General features: G+C 39.6%; 1 protein-coding gene across 2 annotated transcripts in view; it reads left to right on the top strand.

Annotated features, from left to right (window-relative positions):
- GINS4 (GINS complex subunit 4) overlaps positions 1 to 22,786 on the top strand; it is a 630,005-nt gene that overhangs the window by 73,065 nt on the left and 534,154 nt on the right. For both annotated transcript variants that reach the window (XM_044083002.1, XM_044083001.1), the window contains one exon: positions 14,072 to 14,200. In XM_044083002.1, the coding sequence (XP_043938937.1) occupies positions 14,108 to 14,200 (93 nt within the window). In that variant the 5' untranslated portion in view covers positions 14,072 to 14,107. The remainder of the gene's footprint in view (positions 1 to 14,071; positions 14,201 to 22,786) is intronic.

The following is a 22,786-nucleotide window of genomic DNA, read 5'->3' as shown; positions in this document are numbered from 1 at the left end:
GACCCAGTTCCGGATCTTTGATCCACCAGTCGGGTCAGCAGCACCGGGCCATTCATTCTCTCAACCTCACTGCTTGGTTGCTCCACTTCCTTCCCTAGCCAGGCTACCAATGATTTCTGACTCAGTCAGAGACATTTTAGTGTCTTCTTTGAAGTCGTCCACTAGAACTATTTATGCTAGCAAGTGGCGACGTTTTTCAATTTGGGCAAACGCCAGAAATATTGATCCTTTTACTGCTCCTGTACATTCTGTTTTGGATTTCCTGGCGGAGGTTTTTCATTCAGGATCCTCGTCATCTACAGTCAAAGTACAACTGGCTGCTATTTCCAAGTATCATGTTGGCTTGCATGACAATAACATCATGTCTCATAGGTTATGCAAGACCTTTTTGAGAGGAGTTTTTCTCCTAAAACCACCTGTGAAACATCCTCCTCCGCAATGGGATCTAAACTTAATGTTGGCATCCCTAATTCTACCTCCTTTCGAACCGTCTGCTACATGTTCTTTGAAGTTATTGACGTGGAAAACTATATTTTTACTGGCTGTTACTTCTGCAAGAAGAGTTTCTGAGATTCAGGCCCTCTGTATTCGCTCACCTTATCTGGTTTTTCATAAGGATAGGGTTTCGTTAAGAACTAACCCTTCCTTTCTTCCCAAGGTTGTATCTCAAACCAATATTAACCAATCTATAGATCTACCAGTTTTCTTTCCTAACTATTCTGACAGAGCTGAACAGAAGCTGCACTTTTTGGATGTCCATCGTCAGCTCAGGTACTACTTGCATAGGACTAAACAAATTAGAAAATCAGACCAATTGTTTGTCTCCTATGCAGAAAACAGGTTAGGTCTTCCAGTTTCTAAAGTGACCTTATCTAGGTGGTTGACTTCCACCATTTCCTATGTGTACTCTCTTAGGGGCAAACAACTATCTTCTAAGCCAAAAGCACATTCGACCAGAAGTCTATCCACTTCTGTAGCCTTTCAGGATAGACTTCCCATTGACACTATTTGTGCAGCAGCTACTTGGGCCACGCCTCATACCTTTGTGTCTCATTACAAGTTGGATTTGGCCTCAAGAGATAGGGCCAGTTTTGGTTCCACAGTTCTCAAGAGTCTGTTCCATTGAGCCACCCGGGATACAGGTGCTAGGGACGCGGTCCCATCCAGCAAGAATGAAGGCGAGATTGACAACTTAACATTTAGAAGTTATGTACCTACCATAACGTTCCATGTTAGTTGTCTTCTCTCGCCTTCTTTCTTGCGTCCCTCCCTCCTTCCCCCTGGCCTGGACAGATCTTGGAGAGTTCCTATTATATTGCTTCCTCTGGAGCATTGTTATGAGGACTTCTTTTAGGAACCATGGTTCCTAATTATGTTAGGATAGTCTTTAGCAGGGTCAGTTAGCTGCCAAACGAGATCTGAGGTAGTTCCGCCTTGCATCATGGGATATAGGGTTGCCTCGAGCTGGTAAAAGGAGTTCTCGAGCTAAAGCAAGTGCCGAGTCGGAGCCGAGGATCGGCTCCGAACCCATCCAGCAAGAAAGAAGGCGAGAGAAGACAACTAACATGGAACGTTATGGTAGGTACATAACTTCTAATTAAATCCCCAAGCCCATAAATTATACTTATTTCAAGAATCATCTTTTAAAATTACACATGGGATTAAATATTTAGGTATCAGTATGGATCATAATTATTTATCCTCATTTCAAAACAACTTATCTAAAGTTTGGGCATCAATTTTATTGGATTTACGTAGATGGGAAGTCTTGAATCTTTCATTGCTGTCAAAAGCTGCTATAATCAAAATGAATATTCTCCCCAAATTTATTTTTCAATTTAATTCTTCAGACCAAATTATTCCAAAAGTCATTTTTGATAAGGTTAACATTGAATTAGCCAAATTTCTTTGGTATCCTAGAGCTGTTAGGATTTCTTACATGAAGTTGTCAGCTCCCAAAAATAGAGGTGGGTTGGGCTTACCTAATTTTTATTTGTATTATTTAATTATCTCAGCCAACAAACTTTTATCTATCTCGAGAATGAATCCTTCAAGTCATAAACATTATCCAAAGTGGGTGAATTTATGGTATCAATATATTATAACAAAAAATATTAATCCCGAAGTCCTCCCCTTTTTACCTATTGACGTTATAAATACTCTCAATCTCAAATTTCTTAAAACAAAAGGCTAGAGCCTTTCAAGAATTATTAAAACTTGTTGGCTTAGACACTATCTCTTACTTTCTCCAGCCATTTCACTTAAATCCTAGCTTTAAATTAGATAATGTGCTATTTGATCTTACAAAATTTCCTCAAATCAAAATTCTTAGAGTTTGGGATCTCTTGAAACATAAGCATAAACCTTTATCTGACATACGGAAAATACTTAAAGTGAATTACACTTATACTACTACTCTACGTCAATTGAGAGAGTTAGCTATAGACAAACTACAGCACATAGAATCGGGATCAGAATCTTAAGAATCTAAATACGATAATTCAGACCCTTTCACTTTCTGAAAAAATGTTATCCAAAACATACAACTTGTTAAATAAAATATTACAAGACTCCCTTTGTCTTTTTTCTAAATATTGGGACAATCATAACCCAAATATAACACTAGATCAGAAAATTTCTGCCTTTAAGATCACTCTTGATTATTCCCCTTTTAAGAAATTGTTTTATACTCAATTGATGATTAACAATAATGCTTATCATACACCCTCTAAGTTGAACAAATTTAATGCTAGTAAATCTTCTTCATGCCCTTGTTGTGCATCTCCGTATGCAGACCTGTTACATATTTTTTTGGTTTTGTCAACATACACACAAACTTTGGACTTCTTTGAGAGTGAGGTTGCAGAGAATGGGATATCACAAATCTACTCTATCGTGGGAATTAGCAATTCTACATATTCCTGCGTTACATTTATCCAAACTTGACCTACATGTGATTATTTATATTTGTTCATTAATAAAGTTTTACATTTCTAAAAATTGGCTTGACCGGACTAAATTAAGTTGGATAGGCTTTAGATCTCTAGCTCATTCATACATTGCTGCACATAAAACCCTAGCATTGAGTCCAAAAAAATGGCTTTCAATAATAAAGCAGTAGATAAGGTAATACATATCATTAATATTGATTGTTAGTAATGTTATATTTGTGTGATATGATTGTGTATATTAATATTTTTAGTGTTTATTCTGCTTACTTTGAAATTCTCATATGAATATAATACGTGTTTCATAGATAGTTTTTGTTTACCATTTGTACATATTGTAAATAGTTTAGATATGTTTTAACCAGTGTGAGTTAGCCTGTTCTTTTTTCGCTTGGTGTAAATTTTCTAATAACTACCAAACGTACAAATATATAAGCTGTGATTTTTTTTTTCTTTTTTTGTTCTTGAAGTTATGTATTTTAACAAATATTTCAATAAAGAGAATTTTGAGAAAAAAAAAATTGCTATTAATAAGCAGCTCCCCAGTCCAGCAACAACCTACAGCACAGCATTTTTAGTTTGCACTTTCAAAGCTCCAAATTACATTTCAGCTTGTTTCTCAGATGTTCATCGTGTTATACTGCTGCAGTCCTCACACTTGGGTTATCCTGCCTTCAGGCGGTCCCGCAGTCGGCTGAATCCCAAAGTCTTGGTCCGGCGTTGGTTGTCGTCGCTTCTTCCCTGACGTCAGTGCGACAGGGGTATAAAAGAGGCAGCCGACGCCATTTTTTTCAGTCTTTCTTGCCGCGCGGTGCCCGAAGCAGAAGCAGTTCGCAAGTGCCGGTCGGCTAGCTCCTGAGATTTTCAAATCGAATTTCAGCTCAAAGTCTTCTCTAAAGATAAGTACCCCGTTGGGGAAACTTTTCTTGCCTCAGATCGATGTCAGACAAAGTTAATAATTGCATTTCTTGTGGGAAGCAAATACTTCATAAGGATTTTCATTCTTACTGTATTCCTTGCCTAGGCCCAGACCACACCGTCTCTGGTTGTCATTTTTGTGCCAAGTTCAACAAACGTACAATCAAGCGTCGGGCAGATTTCGCCCAACATTATTTTGGCAGAAAATTTAACTATAGCATGCCGTCGGAGCAACCGACATCAGCAATGACTAAAAAACGCAAGGATAAGGACAGGCAGCCAAGGCCAAGACCAGATACCGAGGCCTCAGTAAGGCCTGCCGCCGGTTCTCCGGTTTTCAGCGAGGTGCCTACGCAGCCCCTGACTACCGCTGATTTAGAGATTCTGACGGCCTCCCAGACCGAATCAGCTGGGCCTCAGGAGCCGGTTCCATCTCACCCCTCGGACGCCAACCCTGACGGTGATCCGGAGATTTTGGACAGGCCTTCGGTTTCTGAAGGTGTCTTCAAACCAACAGCTATTTCTGTTAAGTCTTACGCTAAACCTAAAGCCCCCTCAAAAGTTAGGAAACTGGGTCCACAGACCCCCCCCCCCCACACAGGCCCCTATGCCTAAAAAACAGATGCTCAAGATGGCTGAGGATTTAATTACCCTTGTCAGGGGTTCCCAACCCCCTCCTGACAAAAGGCCTAGACTGGAGGAAGATTACCCTTCCTCTGACCAAGCATCCATTTCCTCAGCTAACTCTGAGGACCAGGATTATTCCTTCCCTCTTTATGAAGACTTCGATGCTGAAGAGTCCATTCCCTCTGTCCCCCCCCCCCGAAGACTACTCTTTTGGGGAAACTTTACACACCATGAGGGAACACTTCCACTGGGAAGGCCAAGATTACTCTGACTCTATGAAAAGACTCTGTGAGTTTCTTCTTCTTCCACAGCATAGACCCCTTGCAATTCCTCTAGTTTTAGACATTTTGGATGATGTCTGCACCGAATCTAGTCTAAGCCCAGACTCCTTACCTCCTGCATCAGCTAAACCAGACAGATACTACCGAGTTCCTGATTCTCATAAGTTTCTATACAAAAGCCCTGTTGCAGACCCCAAAACCATTTCCCAGGGTCCCAAAGGGGTTAAGGCCTCTACTGCTAAGAATCCACTACCTTCTGAAAGAGATTCCCAAGCATTAGAAAGATGGAGGAAGAGAGTGTATATGTCTGCCACTTTGGCCATGAGGGCCTTAAACTGCCAATTCCACATGCTAAAATACCAGCAGTACTTGATTACACAGTTACAGCAGAAAATGATCCCTCAGACAGATCAGCCTGATTTCAAAGAGATGCAGGATTTGCTGCATCCAGCAAAACCGGTGGGAAAGCATACCTTACAGTGTGGTTTTGATTCATTGGAAGCCTCATGTAGAGCAGCTGTCACAGGATCTGTAATTCGTAGGCATGCTTGGCTAAAAGAGCAAGCCTTACCAGAACGTATCAAAGCAAAGTTATTGGATGCTCCATTGCAGAAAGATGTGTTATTTGGTGTCAAAGCAGAGGAAGTCTTAAAGAAAATGGAAGAAAAGGCAAAATCTATGCAGACAGTCAAAGATTTTATACAGGTGCAACCTCCTCATTTCAGCAGAAACTGGCCATCAAAAAACTGGTCCTTTCCTGCATCAGAGAGACCCCAAAGGGGTAGATACAGATGCCCAAGGGGCAGAGGCCAGCCACAAGGTTCTTTCAGGCCTAGACAATGGCATACAACAACTCGAAGAGGTGGAGACGAAGGATCTCAACCCTTCAGGAAACAAACACAATGACTTCCCTCTTCGCCTGCCAAGCAAAATTGCCCTGGCAGCACCTTTGGGAGGAAGACTGGCTATATTTCCACAAAACTGGCGCGTCATAACAAAGGACAAATGGGTTCTGGATATTATTACCCGAGGCTACAGATTTAATTTACACACTTTACCATGGATGAGAGGCATGCCAAATCTGCCTCCAAACCAATGGGCAGAGGCACAAACGCAAATTTCAGCTCTCATGGATATGAAAGCAATTCAAAAGGTACCTACAAAGGAGCCAAGGTCAAGGTTTTTACTCAGGACTATTTCTAGTACCAAGAAAGGACAAAGCCTGGAGACCCATTTTAAACCTCTCAATTCTAAACACATACCTGGAGGTACCCAAATTCAAAGTGCTCACACTACAACAGCTTCTTTCCATGCTGGGCAAGGAGTCTTGGCTGGTAACGTTGGACCTCAGAGGCATACCTGCATGTCCCTATTAGACAAGATTGCAGAAGATACCTCAGATTTTTGGCAGGTACAACGCATTATCAATTCTCTGCATTGCCCTTTGGCTTATCTACTGCGCCCAGAGTATTTACGAAATGCCTGGCATCAGTAATTGCATACTGCAGACAACGAGGAATACAAATTTATCCATATCTGGACTACCTGATCCAAGCGAACAGCAAGGACATTCTATTACAGCAGCTGGCATTTGTAACAAAGCTGCTAAGTTGCCTTGGGTACAGAGTAAACAAAAAGAAGTCAAAGCTAATACCCTCACAAGAGATGATATTCCTGGGTGCCGGCTTAAATACAACGGCCCAGATGGCTTGCCTCACACCAGACAAACAAAAACAACTGACTCAATACTTCAAAAAGATGGCAACTTTGTACCCAGCTCACTGCAAGGAAAATCCTGCAGGCATTGGGGTTCATGGCATCCTGCATTCTAGTTCCATATGCAAAGCTGCATATGAGGAAATTACAATGGTACCTGAATAGTGTATGGACTCAACACAGGCACAGCCTCGAAACAAGTATACCTCTCATTCCTTGCCTTCAAAAAGAGTTCCTATGGTGGGCTTAAGCATGTCAAACAAGGGTCTTCCTTTTGTCTTACCTCCAGCAAACCAAACTGTTACAACAGATTCTTCAGACTACGCCTTGGGAGCACACATGGCAGGACAGTGCATACAGGGCAAATGGTCTGCAAAACAAATGCATCTACACACCAACCGAAAGGAGATGCTAGCTGTGCAAAATGCACTCACAGCCTTCAAGGACCTCTTGCATCCAGGACAACTACTAAGGACAAGACAACACCACAGTTATGTGGTACATAAACAAACCGGGAGGAACACACTACTACCCTTTATGCAGACAGGCACTGACCTTGTGGAACACAGCATTGACTTACCAAGTACAACTGCAAGCACAATTCCTGCCAGGAAAGGAAAACATATTGGCAGATGAATTGTGCAGAAATATGGCAGATCCGCACGAGTGGAGACTACACCCACAAGTATTTTCAATGATAACTCATAGGTGGGGACGCCCAGACATAGATCTATTTGCCTCCTCCAACAATTGCCAACTACAGAAATTTTGCACAAGAACTTATCATTCCTTAGCCTGGAAAGTGGACGCCCTACCATTCAGCTGGACAGCATTGACAGTCTATGCTTTCCCACCACTACCTCTATTGACCAAGGTATTACTGAAAGTCAGATCAGAGAGACCACAAATGATCCTCATTACTCCGGACTGGCCATGTCAGCACTGGTACCCATTACTAAGGAACTTGACTCGCAGCCCTCCATGGATCTTACCTCAATTCCCACTTCTGTTGACTCAGCAAAACTCTCAGATCCTTCTCAGTCAGCTCAGGACTTCAGATTTAGCTGCATGGAGAATACCTTGAATTATCAATTAACACTTCTCTCAAAGGACGTCCTGAATGTCATTTTGGAGGCCAGGAGGCCCAGCACCAGAAAAACGTACTTAGACAAATGGAAAAGATTTTGTGCATGGCACTAGGCTAAAGGCCAAAATCCTGGGATACCAAACATTCCTGAAATACTGCAATACTTAACTGAGATGCTACACAAAGGCCTTTCTTTCTCATCCATTAAGATCCATGCTTCGGCCTTTTTAGCTCAATATAATACGGATCATCCCATATTCTCACATACTTTACTAAGGCAGTTTCTCAGAGGGGCTAAGAATATAAGACCCCCCCCCCCCCAGAAAACCCCCCAATGCCAACTTGGGACCTCAACTTCGTTTTAGAAAAAATAATACTGCCTCCTTTCGAACCAGCCTTCTCAGCAGAACTACAATACTTGTCATGGAAAACAGCTCTGTTGCTGGCTATCACCTCAGCACGCAGGGTCTCTGAACTACAGGCACTCATGGCAGTGGAACCTTTCATCATTTTTCATCAGGACAGAGTCTCTTTACGAACTAACCCTACCTTTATGCCAAAGGTAGTATCCAGTGTGGCTTTGAATCAGACCATTCATTTACCCACCTTCTATCCAAACCCCCAGAATAAAGTAGAAAAACTTCACTCTTTGGACATTCACAGACAGCTACGTTACTATTTGGATAAGACAAAGACCTTCAGAAAAACTGACCAACTCTTTGTATCCTATGCTGCAGGTTGACAAGGAAAGGCTATTTCAAAACAGACCATCTCCAAATGGGTAGCACATAGTATCCGCTGTTGCTACTCGCACCATGGGAAAGCATTGCCTGTTAATATTAGACCCCATTCTACCAGGGCTACAGCAACCTCAGCAGCCTTTCTCAGGGGAGTTCCAACCAAGGACATTCTGGAGGCAGCTACTTGGAGTTCAGTGCACACCTTTACCAAGCACTACCACCTTCCATTATACTCAAAAAACAGAGCTGGTTTTGCCACTGCACTTCTGCAGGGCATCCTAGCTTCACTTAACCCAGTTTAGTACCAACCACCCATCCATAGCTTTGGGATTCAACCCAAGTGTGATGACTGCAGCAGTATAACACAATGAACATAGTACAGTTTTGTACCTACCATAAATGTAGATGTTCGAGTGTATATACTGCTGCAGTCCAGGTTACCCTCCCACCATCCCCTCTACATACCAGGGTGTTACTTATAACTCCATGTACATCAGTCAGTTGGATGCATGTCTATATGGTGTATTTGCTAACAGCTAGTACTATTGTTTATCTACTGAGGTATTTTTGCATATTGGATTGCCTTCCTAGTTGGGGGCACCTGGCATCTGGGGCAAGAAAAACTGAAGAAAATGGCGTTGGCTGCCTCTTTTATACCCCTGTCGCACTGACGTCAGGGAAGAAGCGACGACAACCGACACCGGACCAAGACTTTGGGATTCGGCTGACTGCAGGACCGCCTGATGGCAGGATAACCCAAGTGTGATGACTGCAGCAGTATGTACACTCTAACATCTACATTTATGGGTAGGTACAAAACTGTACTTTTTTTAGGCTGCTCTACATGCAGAAATTTTTTGAATTATTCTTACTTGCTTCTTATACTTTCTCACCAAGTAATTTTAGTCACCACGTTGCCTAGATGATGTCCAGCTGTTCCCAGTTCTGTATTACAGAACCTGCATTTGTCGACTTTCCCCACCATTTTTATAGACTCTTTGAGATCCTGTTATCTTGAGCTACAATTAGCCTTTCATTTTTTTTTGTTTTCAATTTCACCACTCCTTAAGCATTCATGAGTCAAATCCTGATCAATATGTGGTTGTTCCTTTAATTCTCTACAGTTGTCACTGTAATTGTGAGTTTTCTGCTGTGCGCTTCTTCACTGTCAAAAGAGATTAGACTAGTTAGCAGGGCTTTTGTGTGTAAAAGGAAGAGGCTAGTAGCATTTCATGCCACGCTGGCACACATTGGATCTGTGTGGAATGGCACTAGCTGTTATACAGTTAATGAAGCCAGTTACCCTTTCTTTGTATATCAGCATCATTTGAAGTGGAGGAAGGAATCCACTCAGGACTTAGTTTTTTATGTGTGTTTGTAATATGTCTGCAAAGTTCTATCATGTCTCGGTATGTATCCTTCTTGGTTCTTTGTCTCAAGTCAGTCACTTCCTCAGGTACCATTACCATGCTGTAGTGATGTATGTCAGACATTGGGGTCCTTAGAACCTTTGTAATGTCACATATCCTGGGAGACAACTCACTTGTGACCCTTTCCTTGTCGAACATTGTGAGAGAATAGGTAGTATGTCTGACAATAGTCAACTATCACTAAAACATTTCCGTTACTACTTTGGTTTAAAGCAATAGATTTGATTTTTTTTTCTTAGTGAATATTTGGATTCATTTCATTTACTTGAATGTCCTGAATGTTGAGTAACACAACACTGGCATCCAGAACATAGAAATGTGTTTTAAAAAAAAAAAAAAAAAAACCACACTGTAGCTTTTCCATTTATACCTGTCCATCAAAATTTCTTATGTCAGCATTTAGGTTTTGACATTCGACATCCACAACCGTTGAGATAGTCATCCAAACAAATCTTTCTGGAAGTGCGACGAGTGTCCCGATTTTTGCCAAGATTTATTTTTAGGAAAGCTTTGGGATTTTCACAGCATCAGCATAAGACATTTAAGTAGTAGAATTGTACAATGGATTTTTTTTTTTTTTTTTTTTTTGTTAAAGCACAATTTAACAGGTCGTTATATATAAGGCACACTTCTTTGTGGTGGTGCAGTTGCTAAGTTTGTACACACAAAGTGATCTGGAGCGCAGAAGGCCCAAGTTAGTACATAAAAATCAAAGGAGTATGGTGCTGACTCAGCAAGAAGTACAGCTGCCCTGCAGAAATGTTGCATGTTGTCTTACTGTGTTGCATTTGAGTGAAAATAATTCTAATACTCATATAACTCAAGTGCTTTCAAATGCAGGTGTTTTCAAAATATCTGAAAATTTAATGCTAGTTCAGCTTTAGCACATGAATCCTATTTTCACAGACGGGATGACAGCTGCACAGATTTTTGGAATAGTTTGTTTCTTGTCAGGGTAAGACATGAGTGGGTAAGAATGCATCTGGCATGTATGACCATTCTTATAAGTGATGGGAAGAATTAAAATGGTTTACTATGCTCTTTGTTAGCCAGTACATTTGGAGGACTAGTTGTGCCAGATACTCCCTTACTTGCTTGGCAGTCTGTGTGCACCTTCCTTGAATTGAGGCACATTTTTTAGCTGTTTTTTGCTGTAACATAGCCCATTCATTTATAGTTCTGTAAATTATCATGTTTGTCAGTTAGGAAAACAATGTTCTGGTTGGCAAAGCAAAATATTATGTTAGTAGGTCAGAAAAGTTACTTTTGGTTGTCCTCCTAGATGTTTATCAACCAGTAGTTGATGTTGCAAGCCACCAGTCACAGCTGGAAGAGTTGCATCTTAAGTAACGACTGAAGGAAATCCTTGCATCTGTTTCTGTTATAGTACTGGCAGCAATTCACACTCTCTTTTTCTCTGCAGTTGTGGAATATGTGTATGTATAACCAAGGGGAGGGTGGAACATATGGGGTGGGGGCATGGTGGTTATCCCTTTTTTTGGGGGGGATATCTTTTAATTATCCAGACAAAGCTTTGACTGGTTTGTGTTTGTCTGGTTATGGCTTCATTCAAATGACACTGAACTGTAGTAGAAATGTTTTGTTTATACCAAGTTTTAAGGGTTAGTCTTTTTTTGTGCAGGGAATGTAAATCATCATTATAGAGTTAGTATGTCATTTACTATTTCAGTAGTTAAGAGGTTTACCTTACCTCTTGCAGCATTCCATTCTTGCAGAGTGGCCACATTGCAAAGTACTCAATGCTATATGTGAAAAAAATTTGTCCTGATATTTTCATAGTCATTCCCTGAAAAGTAACTGTGACTTTTGAGTATGCATGACATCATTAGAGCAGTAACACTCCAGCTTTTTAAGCAGTATACTATAGAACAGCCTAAGTAAGTGAAGCTTTCTCATTCCACATGTTGCAGTTAGGCTTTTCTGCTTGAACATTGTATGATTAACACAAACGCTGAGGAACTGAAAGCTCAGCTGCAGGTTGTCGAAACTTTTTCAAATTATACTGGAATGTCATTTGGTCTTGATAAATGTGCAAAAGCAACCTTTAAAAAAAGGAAAACTGCAGCACCAGGAAAACTGCAGCACCAGGAAAACATTATTTTGGGACAAGAATGTGATATAAAAGAACTTGAGAAAGAGGGAGTGTATAAATACTTGGGAATTGATGAAGGATCAGCAATAAAACATGAGCAAATGCAAATACAACTCAGTACAGAATACTTTAGAAGACTTAAATTAATCCTGAGAACAGCATTGACCTCTAGGAACAAAGGAACAAGATCCAAGCTATAAATCAATTTGCTCTTCCTGTCCTAACTTACAGTTTTGAGTGATTGACTGTCCCCAAAAAGTGTTGGATAGATTGGATATTAAAACAAGAAGGATGCTTCATGCTCCCCAAATGATTTATAAAAATCAGTGTATACCAAGATTATATATTCTCCGTTCCAAAGGAGGGATGGGCCTCTTTGAAATTGATTACATGTATAGATCTGCAGTTGTGGGACTCTACACATCTACTGACCTCTCAAAATCCAAATGTAGTGAAAGTTTTGAAACACGAGGAGAATAAATCTAAGATGAGGCCTCTGCTTAATCTGTCAGAAGCATATCGATGTCAAGCAGGAATGGAAATCAAGCCAGAAGTGAATAAAAATCAGGCAGCAACTGAATGTGCCAAAAAAAAAAAAAACAAAAGAAAGAATATAAGGTGAAGGACCAGATGAGAAGGCAAGAAATGTGGAAAAAAACATAAATATAGCTGCAAGTATAGAAAACTTCTGGAAGAGCCTCATGTTGATCAAGAACAAAATCGGGAATGGTTAAGGAGAGACTAATTCAAACCAAGAAATGAAAGGTTAATATTTGCAGCCCAAGATAGTGGGCTATGTACACACTGGTTTGCAAAGTCCATCGAACATGTGGGAGAAACAGACAAATGTAGGTTTTGAAAAACCCAAATGGAAACAGTCATACACCGTGTTGCTGGTTGCGACACACTAATGGCAGAAGGACTGTATAGTGAAAAGCATAATGTGGTGAGACAGTTGCACTGAGGATTGTGCAAACATTATGGTATCGAAGTGGCTGAAAAACACTGGAAACATGATCCACAAAGCATCATAGAAAATGATGAAGTTTGTATCACATGGGATTACCCATTACCAACAGTTCAAAAGATAAATGCTAGAAAGCCAGATATAGTGGTCCACGAAAAGAAGATAAAAGTAGCATTGATCATTGAAATCGCCACACCCAGTGACTACAGTGTCTTGCGTAGAGACACAAAGTCATAAAATACCAGGATCTGCAGGCAGAAACGAGAGCCATGTGGAAGAAAGAAACCCAGACATTTCCAATAATAGTAGGAACAACGGGTCTTTATAAAACAAATTTACAATCTTATTTGGATGTGTTACCAATCCATGTAACCCCGTACGAATTGTAGGAGGAGTCATTACTGGTCACGTTGCGAGTGCTGCGAAGAACACTACTGGCCAACATCAAAGGCTGAAACAATACTAATTTCATGAACTTTAATCATACTTTGACTTAGAAATGGGGTCCATTCCTGTCATGGTATTAGAAACCCAAAAGACTTGGAGAAATTAAAAAAAGCTTTATGTAGTCTACTAATGGTAATTAAATGGTCTTTTGAATGTTACCGTTCTGGAATATTAGAACTTTCTTAATTTCACTTCAGTATGCATGTAGCTTCCAGGTTACATGGCTGATGTGCAACAGATTTGAAAAATGATTGTTTTATTAAATGATTTTAATGCGAGTTTTTGTAGGACTAAACTCCGGCATGAGATGCAAAAATGCTAGTGATCTTTACAGGTTTATATCCTGATAAATGATGTCATTTATAATAACGCACTGAACTAAAGATTGTGTATTAGAGAAGGGGGAATGTATGTTTTTACCCTCTCTTTCATCCACACTATGTCAGCAGAGTTTGTCTGGTTTTGTAAAGAAATCTGAAAAAATGTACTTTGTCCTAAGCAGAAAGCAGCGGTACAAATCATAATTTTCATTTGAAAGTTGCACTTGATTGTTGTTGTGATAAAAAAGTGTTAAACAGCCTTGCTTTGCAGAAAGTCCATTTTTCCAAAGCCTTGTTGTATCATATCTTCTTTTAGCCACATGTTTAAGCAAAAATATTGTCTGTCTGACTGACTAGTAATATCTTTCAGTTCCTAAAAGAAACAGCAGGTTTTGGAACTAGGAAAATGTCTGTTACGAAATCGTGATCAATTGAAAGACGTTTGCTTTATTAACAATGTTGTTTGATTTCCTGCAGACCTGTGAAAAGCTGTAATTTAGACTAGGGGAAGCGATGGCAGGTGTTGACTTGGGTCTGTCTGAAAACTCAGATGAGGAGGAAGAGGAAGTAATGACCCCAGCAGAGCTCATCGAGAGACTGGAAGAGGTGAGTACTTTTGAGGGAGTGGTTTGCAATGGGAGTGTCTGCTTCATCTGCTGCTATTTACTGTTTGGAGCAAAGCTAGAACCAGCTGCGTTTCATAGTTTTGTCCTGCACAGTAGTAATAGTTAATCAAAAAAAAGCAAGCTGTACAGGTGAAGAGTTTGGTCATGTTTTTGTTTTTCTTGGCAGAATGTGTAAGGTACCTTGTTTACTAGTCAAGTTTACTTAAGCATGTACATTTTGATGTATGTACAGTTGATTGTGTAGTGAGACACATAGGAAGCTTCACTGAGTTCTGTGTAGACTGCTAAAAGGCTGTTGGGTTGAGAAAGAAAATACAGTGATAACATGTAGTGGAAGAGAAACCTTTCAACCTGCACTCAAATGCTGTGCTTCTGCATGTTTTAGTCTCTCTCTTGCGTTCCCCTCGCTTTTGTCTGCCTACTGTCTAGCAGTTTAGCCATGCTTAGTTACTGAATATGGATACTTGAAATGCTGGTTTAGGGTGTTTACGTGGTGGTGGCTGTTGTTAATGTGTTCTTAATGCTTTTAGCTTTGAGTATTAAGTTTTGTGACTTTGCATTTTGAGTTTTGCTTCCAAGTTGCACAGTAAAATTGGACATTGGTCATAGGCAAACTGGTTGATCCATTAATTTTATACTGACTTAATATTGTTTTCTTCAGAATTTAGACAGTACCTGATAAAGATTATCATAATTTTGGTTGAAGTGATGTTTGTCAGTTTTAACTGAGTAGTTTTGAGAAGTTAGTTATTGATCAGACAGTTGTCATTCCTTGCACAGCGTATGCATCTCCATACTTTCTTGGGATGCCTTTGCTAATATAACCATCTGCAGCTGTTGTCCATTTTACACAAAGTTATGCATAGTAAAAGGCCTGGTATGCTAGTGTCAGGCTTTGCTGAAGTTAAATAAGGTCTTTGAAAAAAATTTTGTACAGTAAGTTGTATACTGGGGAAAATCTTCTGGCGCCATCATCATCAGAAGTAAAAGTCTGACCACCATGTAGAAATCTTGTTTAGAATAGCTGGAAGCAGATGTAACTAGTTGCAGTAGTGAGTTTGAAAAACTGAGTAGTTACCATGTTGCTCAAAAGTTATCAGTTTTGGTTACTTTAATTGTACAGCCACACTTAATAGGTGTGTCGCAACACTTGTTAGCTTAAGTGCTGTGATTCTTTTCTGCATCTGTGATTTCTATTTAATATGGGGAGTATTTTGATAATAAAAAACTCTTTGTAAACCTTATGAAAATATGCCCAGATATGTTATTTTTCTTTAACCTGTGGGGACATCACCCAAAGGCTGGCATGTAAGTATGTCCATAGACATAAATGGTCATGAACCTTTGAATGTGCAGTGGTGCTTCCATTAAAATCTCTAGATGTGTTAACATACTAACACTCCATTGATACCACAGAGGGCTAAAGAAAAGTTAAGCATCCAGGGCATTAGAGCAGTAAAACTTGATGTTTGCAGAGTTTAAAATATCTAAATATATGTTACCAGATCAGGTCAAGAATGTTTAGCTGGCCAAGATGCACCATATACAATGTGGACAAAACCAAGAACCAACAGAAAACTTGTCAGAAATAAAAAAAAAACGCTGACAGTCCTGTACTCAAAAACTTTTATTTGGGAAACCACAACAGTTAAGTGCTTTCGTCAGCAACCACAAGCTGACTTCATCAGAACTAAATTAGAACAAAAATATGTTTAATTTTATAGCATAAAGGCATCACCTGATTCAATTAAACAATCAAGTAAATAGTTCTATATGCTTAAAGTGCCAAGTGCAGTAAAAAATACCATAGCCATAAAAATACAGCATAGTATGTAAACACAAACAACTCTACACACTAAAAGTAACTTGATATAAAATTGACAATAAGTATTAAAAATAAAGAATTAATGTATTAAATTTCATAGGCTCGCAATTTAAGCAGGCTAGTTAAATTTATTGCATTGTTCAAGCCAGGGAAGGTAGTAGCGTCTAATTTAATCTGCCAAAACAATTCTCTAAAATCACGATAATCTTCCCATGGTCCATCCCTAGGATTCTGTGGGACTTTTTCAATAACACAAAATCTAAAATCATGTCCAGAGTTTTTGTTAATATGTTTGAATAAAGCACTAGTGTTGTTCTGGGTTCTTATAGTCTTAAGATGTTCGTATACCCTGTCTTTAAAATGCCTTTTGGTTTTACCAGTATAGAACCCCTTACAATTAATACACAAGGCTGCATAAATAACTCCCACAGTGCTACAAGAAAATCTACCCTTGGACTTGATAACTATGTGATTGATAGTAATCCTGTCTGTTCAAAATGTGAGAGCATTGTGAACAAAACCCACACTTCTTGGTGCCTAACCCACCAGTACCTGGAATGGGATGAAATTCCCTCTCCAATAAATTTTTAATGGTAGCCCCTCTCCTGTAAACAACCCTAGGGTGTACACCAACCATACTCAAGATAGTAAATCGAAAATCCAACACAAACTAGGTGAAAAAATAAATCCAAAAGCACTGCAATCAAGCGGACAGTCAGTAAGAAATAATAAAAGAAATTTATTAGGTGAGCGCTTTCGGCTGTGAAATCCAGCCTTCATCAGACAAATTCAACTGCATAATGCAACACCTTTATGCATAAGGTGTGCTTGAGACAATTAATCAATTAAGGTATAAAACCGCCAAACGGCGAGAAGTACTACCTACCATTTGCATTTTGTGCCTATACATGCATTAATTCATTTTAATTGCACATTAATTTATATCAATGCACTTTTATATAAATATATGTAACACTATGACTATAATTTAATGCATGTATAGGCACAAAATTTGTTCACATACTCAAGATAGTATCTTGTCCATGAAAAATTCTCCAATACTTGTTTAGACCACAATGAGATGCACAGTATTTTAAAGAAAAATTTGTAATGAAAGAACAAACTTGTTCATAGTCTACATCCCCAAGAGCAATGTTTGTTTTAGTCGTATTTACTGCATATGTATTGTCTAAAAGTAGCGGGCACAATTTCCCATCTAGTCTCATATTTGAAACCTCACTAATGACGTTGTCAATTAATTCCAAAGGATATCCTCTTGCCAAAAGCATACCCTTTAAACAATTACTCTGAGTAAGAAAATCTTCAGTGTTGCTAACCATGCGCGGAATTCTAATAAATTGACCTTTAACAACTCCTTTCTTGATTTGTTCCGGGTGACTACTCTGATAATGTAATAGGCTGTTACTATATGTAGGCTTCCTATACAAATCACTAACAAAGGAAGCGTTGGTCAAATCCTTTCTTATAGTAACGTCCAAGAAGTGAATTTCGTCTACACTGTACCTTGAAGTAAATCGTAAAAACTGCGTTGTACTGTTGATATAGGTCAAAAAGTTAGACACTTCCGCTGGATCACCATTCCAAACAAAGAATAAATCATCAATACAACGTACATACAGAGCCCATTGTCCAGAAAAAGAAGAATGCAAGAGAAATTTCTTCTCCCACATGTACATAAAAATGTTTGCAAAAATGGGGGCACATGAGGCCCCCATGGCCACCCCACTCTTCTGTACAAAAAAGTGTCCGTCAAAGTAAACAAAATTAAACTTTAAAATAATTTCCATAAGTGTTACCAAAACAGAAACCTTGTTGTTATCAAATAAATTACAGTCAAACAAAAATTCTTCAAACCATTCCAAACCCAAACAATGTGGTATGATGTTAAACAAGTTGGTAACACCCACAGTTAAAAAAAACTAACATTCTCATCAAAGGGCAAATTTTTAAGTTTTGTCAAAAAGTGTCAGGAGTCTATACAAATGTGTTCCACATCTTTCAAAACATTTTTAAGCATGATATCCAAATATTTACCTAAAAAATGTGTTTTGGATCCCGCTGCACTAACAATTGGTCTCGTAGGAGGATTGTTCCTGTCTTTGTGTATTTTAGGAATGCCGAAATTTTTTTTGAATTTCTGACAAGTTTTCTGTTGGTCCTTGGCTTCGGTTCTTAGTTTTGTGTTTGTTACTATCCCCAGACCACAGATGGGTTCCTCTGCTTGTTCTTTTACTTTGGGGGCAACCCAATGAAAATGTGGGACTTCTTACTCAGCTTATACAACAGCTCTACACTGAAATTCCTCACACTAATAGAAGCAATGCTTCTCTGCAGTTGTCCGGCGAGAACACTCCTCCCCCAGGACAAGGCACTCTTATTTGCAATTCTAATATCAATGCAACTAATACTACTTTGGATGTATCTTTTGAACGTTGGTTTAACAAGGAGATTATTTTCAACTATGACAACGTCAATGTTGTGCAAAGAGGCACTTTCAACAGTCTCTTTCCACTTTTGAAAACAAACTGTCTAAATGCAAGAAGTTACAAGCGGAAAATGCCTACTTTCTTGAGTGTATCAAGAAAAAGGTAGTGCCGAAGGGACTTTGGTATTGGAAATTCCCTACAGGCTTGACTGTGGAGAGCGGTGGAGCTCTGACTGTGGCCCAGGTAACCGGGGGTCAGATAGTGTTCAAGGCACTGGAGGAGACAGGCAGGGAGGTGTGGAGCGAAGGGGTATTTTCCTGCTTGCTTCTACCAGGAGGTAGGGAGGGAAGGGTTGCACTCACTCATGAGCACACAAATTGATGCAAGTTCTCTGGTGGAGACTGGGAAACTGCAACTTGTGCTTCTGGAAGTGGGTCAGGGCTGCTTGGAGGGCACTCCCATTGCAGAAGTGAGAGGATGACCTCTGTGGTTGGTTCTGTGCACACCTATCCTTGGGAATAATAGTGGTGTGTGTGTGTGTGTGTGTGTGTGTGTGTGTGTGTGTGTGTGTGTGTGTGTGTGTGTGTGGGGGATAAAGATGCAAGTAAAAAAAAACACCTCTGTTGCCTGTCTGAATTATGAACCCCTTCTGTTGACCCACAACCTAGTGGCAGGGAATAATTGATTAGGAGGATGCTGATAATGATTGACAGCAAAAAACAGAAAAAAAATGGTTAGGGGTACTATGCTCCCCTGAAGGTCAAATGAACTTTAGAGGTAGAGATATTGACTTCCAACAGCAAAAAAACATAATATGCTCTAAACTCATAATGGCATTCTTTAAAAATATTTCACGGTATACACGGATGCATTTGATGAAGGCCAGTTTACAGTATTGTCCCAGAGATTGGGTGATCAGGAGCATCCAGTTAGTTAGTTAAGTAGGAAGCTGTCCAGGATTGATATCAAGTATTCTGCTACTGGATGTGAGTACTTGGCTACTAAGTGGGCATTTGCATCATTGCTTGTTGGGGATCTTTGAAGTACTACCTGCTAGGTGGGGAGTTCACCCTCATTTTTGATAATGCTTCTGTAGAGTAACTCCAGCAGTAAAAAGAAGGCAATATGTTGGCTATGATGATGGGCCTTCTCATTGCAGCCCTTAAACTTTAAGGTACAATATAGGCCTGGTTCCATCCACCACAATACAGGTAGTCTGTCAGTTATGTACAGACCATCCCAGGAGTCTGAAACTGGTAGTTTCAAGCTGGGGTAAGTCAAAGTTAGCATTGTGTGGTGGCTTTCACCAGTAAAGTGTGTTAATTTCTGTTCCCGTAGGATTGTTACTAATGCTACTTGTGTTAACTGTTTGTAGAAAGTGCTTTTTAAGGCGGACCCAAGTTCTCGCTGATAGTTGCACAAGTGTCCCCAAAGGTTTATAAAAGTGCCTTTGTGGCCCAAGTTCAAAGTCTGATAAGAACCATAGAAGTCTCAAACTGTTTAAAAACAGAATTGTCATCCTTGGAGAAGGGAACTGGGAGACCAGTACAATGTCTCTTGAAGTGTTATTTTTTTAAAGATTGGTTGCTGAAAGAGAAAACCTCAGTCTCACTTGAAGACCAGAACTAGAGCCTCTTGTGTTTATCTATTTTTTTTTTGTTTTTTGCTTTCGCAAAACTAGCTTCCCATTTAAGTTCCACAGATAAAACTGTCATGTCCACTAATGAATTTTGCACATTTCACAGAAAAATCTACAAGCCCTTAAGGGAATATTTGTGTTTTCAGAGCTGTGCAGTCATTACCTTGTAAGTTCTGGAACTGATTTTTTTTTATTTGGACTGGGGTCAGTTCCAGGCATGCCCACCAAATACATGGCTCTGCTTGCAGATCTCTTGGATCCACAGACACAGGAGTGTTCTTGTTTTGGGACTACTGACTCCTAGCTGCTCCATCCAAAACTCAGTTAGTGTTGGTTAAGGAGACTTACTGGGTTATGCTAATCCCCTGGGAACAACTGATATGTCACTTGCAATTCCCACAGTCTCTAGTTTTCATGATTTGCAGTCTGGAGGCCCATTAATGCAGAGCAAGACTCTTTATGGACAGGGTGCAGGCTGTACAGACCGAGGATTTGATTCTTCTGCAGTTTTCCACAGCAACAGCTTACTATTTTGTCAAGGTGCTGGGTCTGTTTGCATCTCTACCCATGGTTCTGCATACTAAATTGTACACTAGTTCTTCAGTGTATCAGAAATGTGGATCTGCTATAACCCCTAATCTGCATCTCTTGGGCCTGCAGACAGCAGTTATGGTAGATAAATGTTGACAGCCTCTCCTTTGGCAGTTTCTTCCATCTCCTTCTTCCATGGCAACAGCTACCAGGACACTTCAGCCCTAGGTTGAGGGGTGGGGGGACATTGTAATAATAAAACATTTCTGAGTGTCTGGATGATATTGGGCCTTTCCACACATATCAGTGGACTGGAGATAAGATTAGTCCTAGTGACCCACCAAACCTTTTGTGACGGTTTGAATTTCTGGCCATATCAATGAACAACATGACAGTTGTTTGAGTTTCCCTCTGTTGCGAGTATGTGAAGAGGGGTTGTAACTACATGCCTTGTCAAGTTGATATAGAAAAGATCTGTTTGTAGCTTAGCAGTTATACATGCAAAAGATCTGTTTGTAGCTTAGCAGTTATACATGCAGGTGTAATCATCTGTCATTGACATTCTATTTTACATATAAAGGATGGTTGGAGTATTTCAGAGGTTTGTATCAATTTTGCTTTTCAGAAATGTTGCCCTCACTTGCCTTATCAGATTACCAATTCACAAAAGCAGTACTCTTCAATAAATGTTTGCGTAACTGATGTATTCAAAAGGACATTGATTTTATGGATTCCTGGGATTATTTTGTGAATAACATGTTTATATGGGCAAGATGGAGATCATTTGAATTATTTACATGGTAAATTGTCAGGTTTGAAATTGGTTGATGATATGAAACATTTCTTGTATTTTACTCTGGAATTAAGGTTAGTTACTACCATGCTAGACTCCTTAGGTTACTAAAAGTGTATCATGTTAATACAGAGTGCAACGTTACATTTTGGGAAACCAGTGGATGAATATCAGATAAACTTGGGTACCCACGAGTTACATAAGTTGAGAGAATATAAGGATGTAGGTGGTATTATATTTAGTAATATAGAAGTAATGCTTTAAAAGTTAAAGCTAAGGCATTAAAAGTTGGCTTAAGTTTTAAGAACGTTACAACAAGAAATAATGACCATCTTTTGAAGTCGTTCTTAACATGTGATCTGATGTCATTTTCATTCATTCCTCAGTGATGGGTCAAAAAAGACGTTATGCACTTACCACAACGTTCCATTTGTGTTGTCTGTTTTCATTCTTCAACTGTTGGGTTAGAGTCTGACTTGGCCACTTTTTACAACTCGTGGAACACTAAAAGCTCTCAAGCTCCTCTCTTACCCAAAGTGCACCAGTCTCTTACCATACCATAGATCTTAAGACAGTTGCTGTTAGCTCTTGAGTGTTGGTGATTGTGAGTAATATTAAAGTTTTTCGTTTTATAGCTTCCTATATAGTCTTATTTTTTACTTATTACAGCCTTTTTATTCCTTTAACTTGTTTTTCTCTTGCCCTTGTTACACTTTTAGTATATTTTCCCTAAATACCTTTGTTGGACCCCCCCCCCCTTTCCCTCTCATTTAGGTAGTTTCTTTGACCTACCTTTGTTGGTATTTCTTCTTAACTAATTTAAAGTAAAAAAAAAAAAAAAAAAAAAAAAAACTCCCTTCTTATTTTTCCTTATTTTCTTCATCTGTAGCTGCTATTTATGTAGCAATGTTTGATAAACCTTTGGGGTTTAAAAAATGTAAGGCCTGTGGTCATAAAATCCCTTCTGTCAGATGCACACAAGTCGTGTGTCTATCGCGTAGGCTCAGCCTATTTAAACTCTGCATGTGATATACGTAGGGATGAAATACAAAAGGTGGGGGCATATCCATATTCATCAAGGATACCCACACCTCCAGGTTAGTGGCACAGCACGATGCTTCAGAGATCATCCACGTGCAACTAACAATGGGCAAAACTGTAATTCAAATTGTAGCTTGCTACAGATCACCCACCATGTCCCAGGACCCCCATTCCGCGTTTCTGGAAACACTGGGAAACATAAAGGTCCTACCAAACACCCTAATATTTGGTGATTTCAATTGCCCAAACATTAACTGGGAGAACTACTCGAGTACTAACTCCCTTGCTCA

This window comes from Protopterus annectens, chromosome 9.part0 (assembly GCF_019279795.1).
Source record: "Protopterus annectens isolate FY-2018-M chromosome 9.part0, PAN1.0, whole genome shotgun sequence".
NCBI classification, from domain to species: domain Eukaryota; kingdom Metazoa; phylum Chordata; order Ceratodontiformes; family Protopteridae; genus Protopterus; species Protopterus annectens.
The sequence above is the reverse complement of the archived record's forward strand: the minus strand, read 5'-3'. Positions and strand labels throughout refer to the sequence as shown.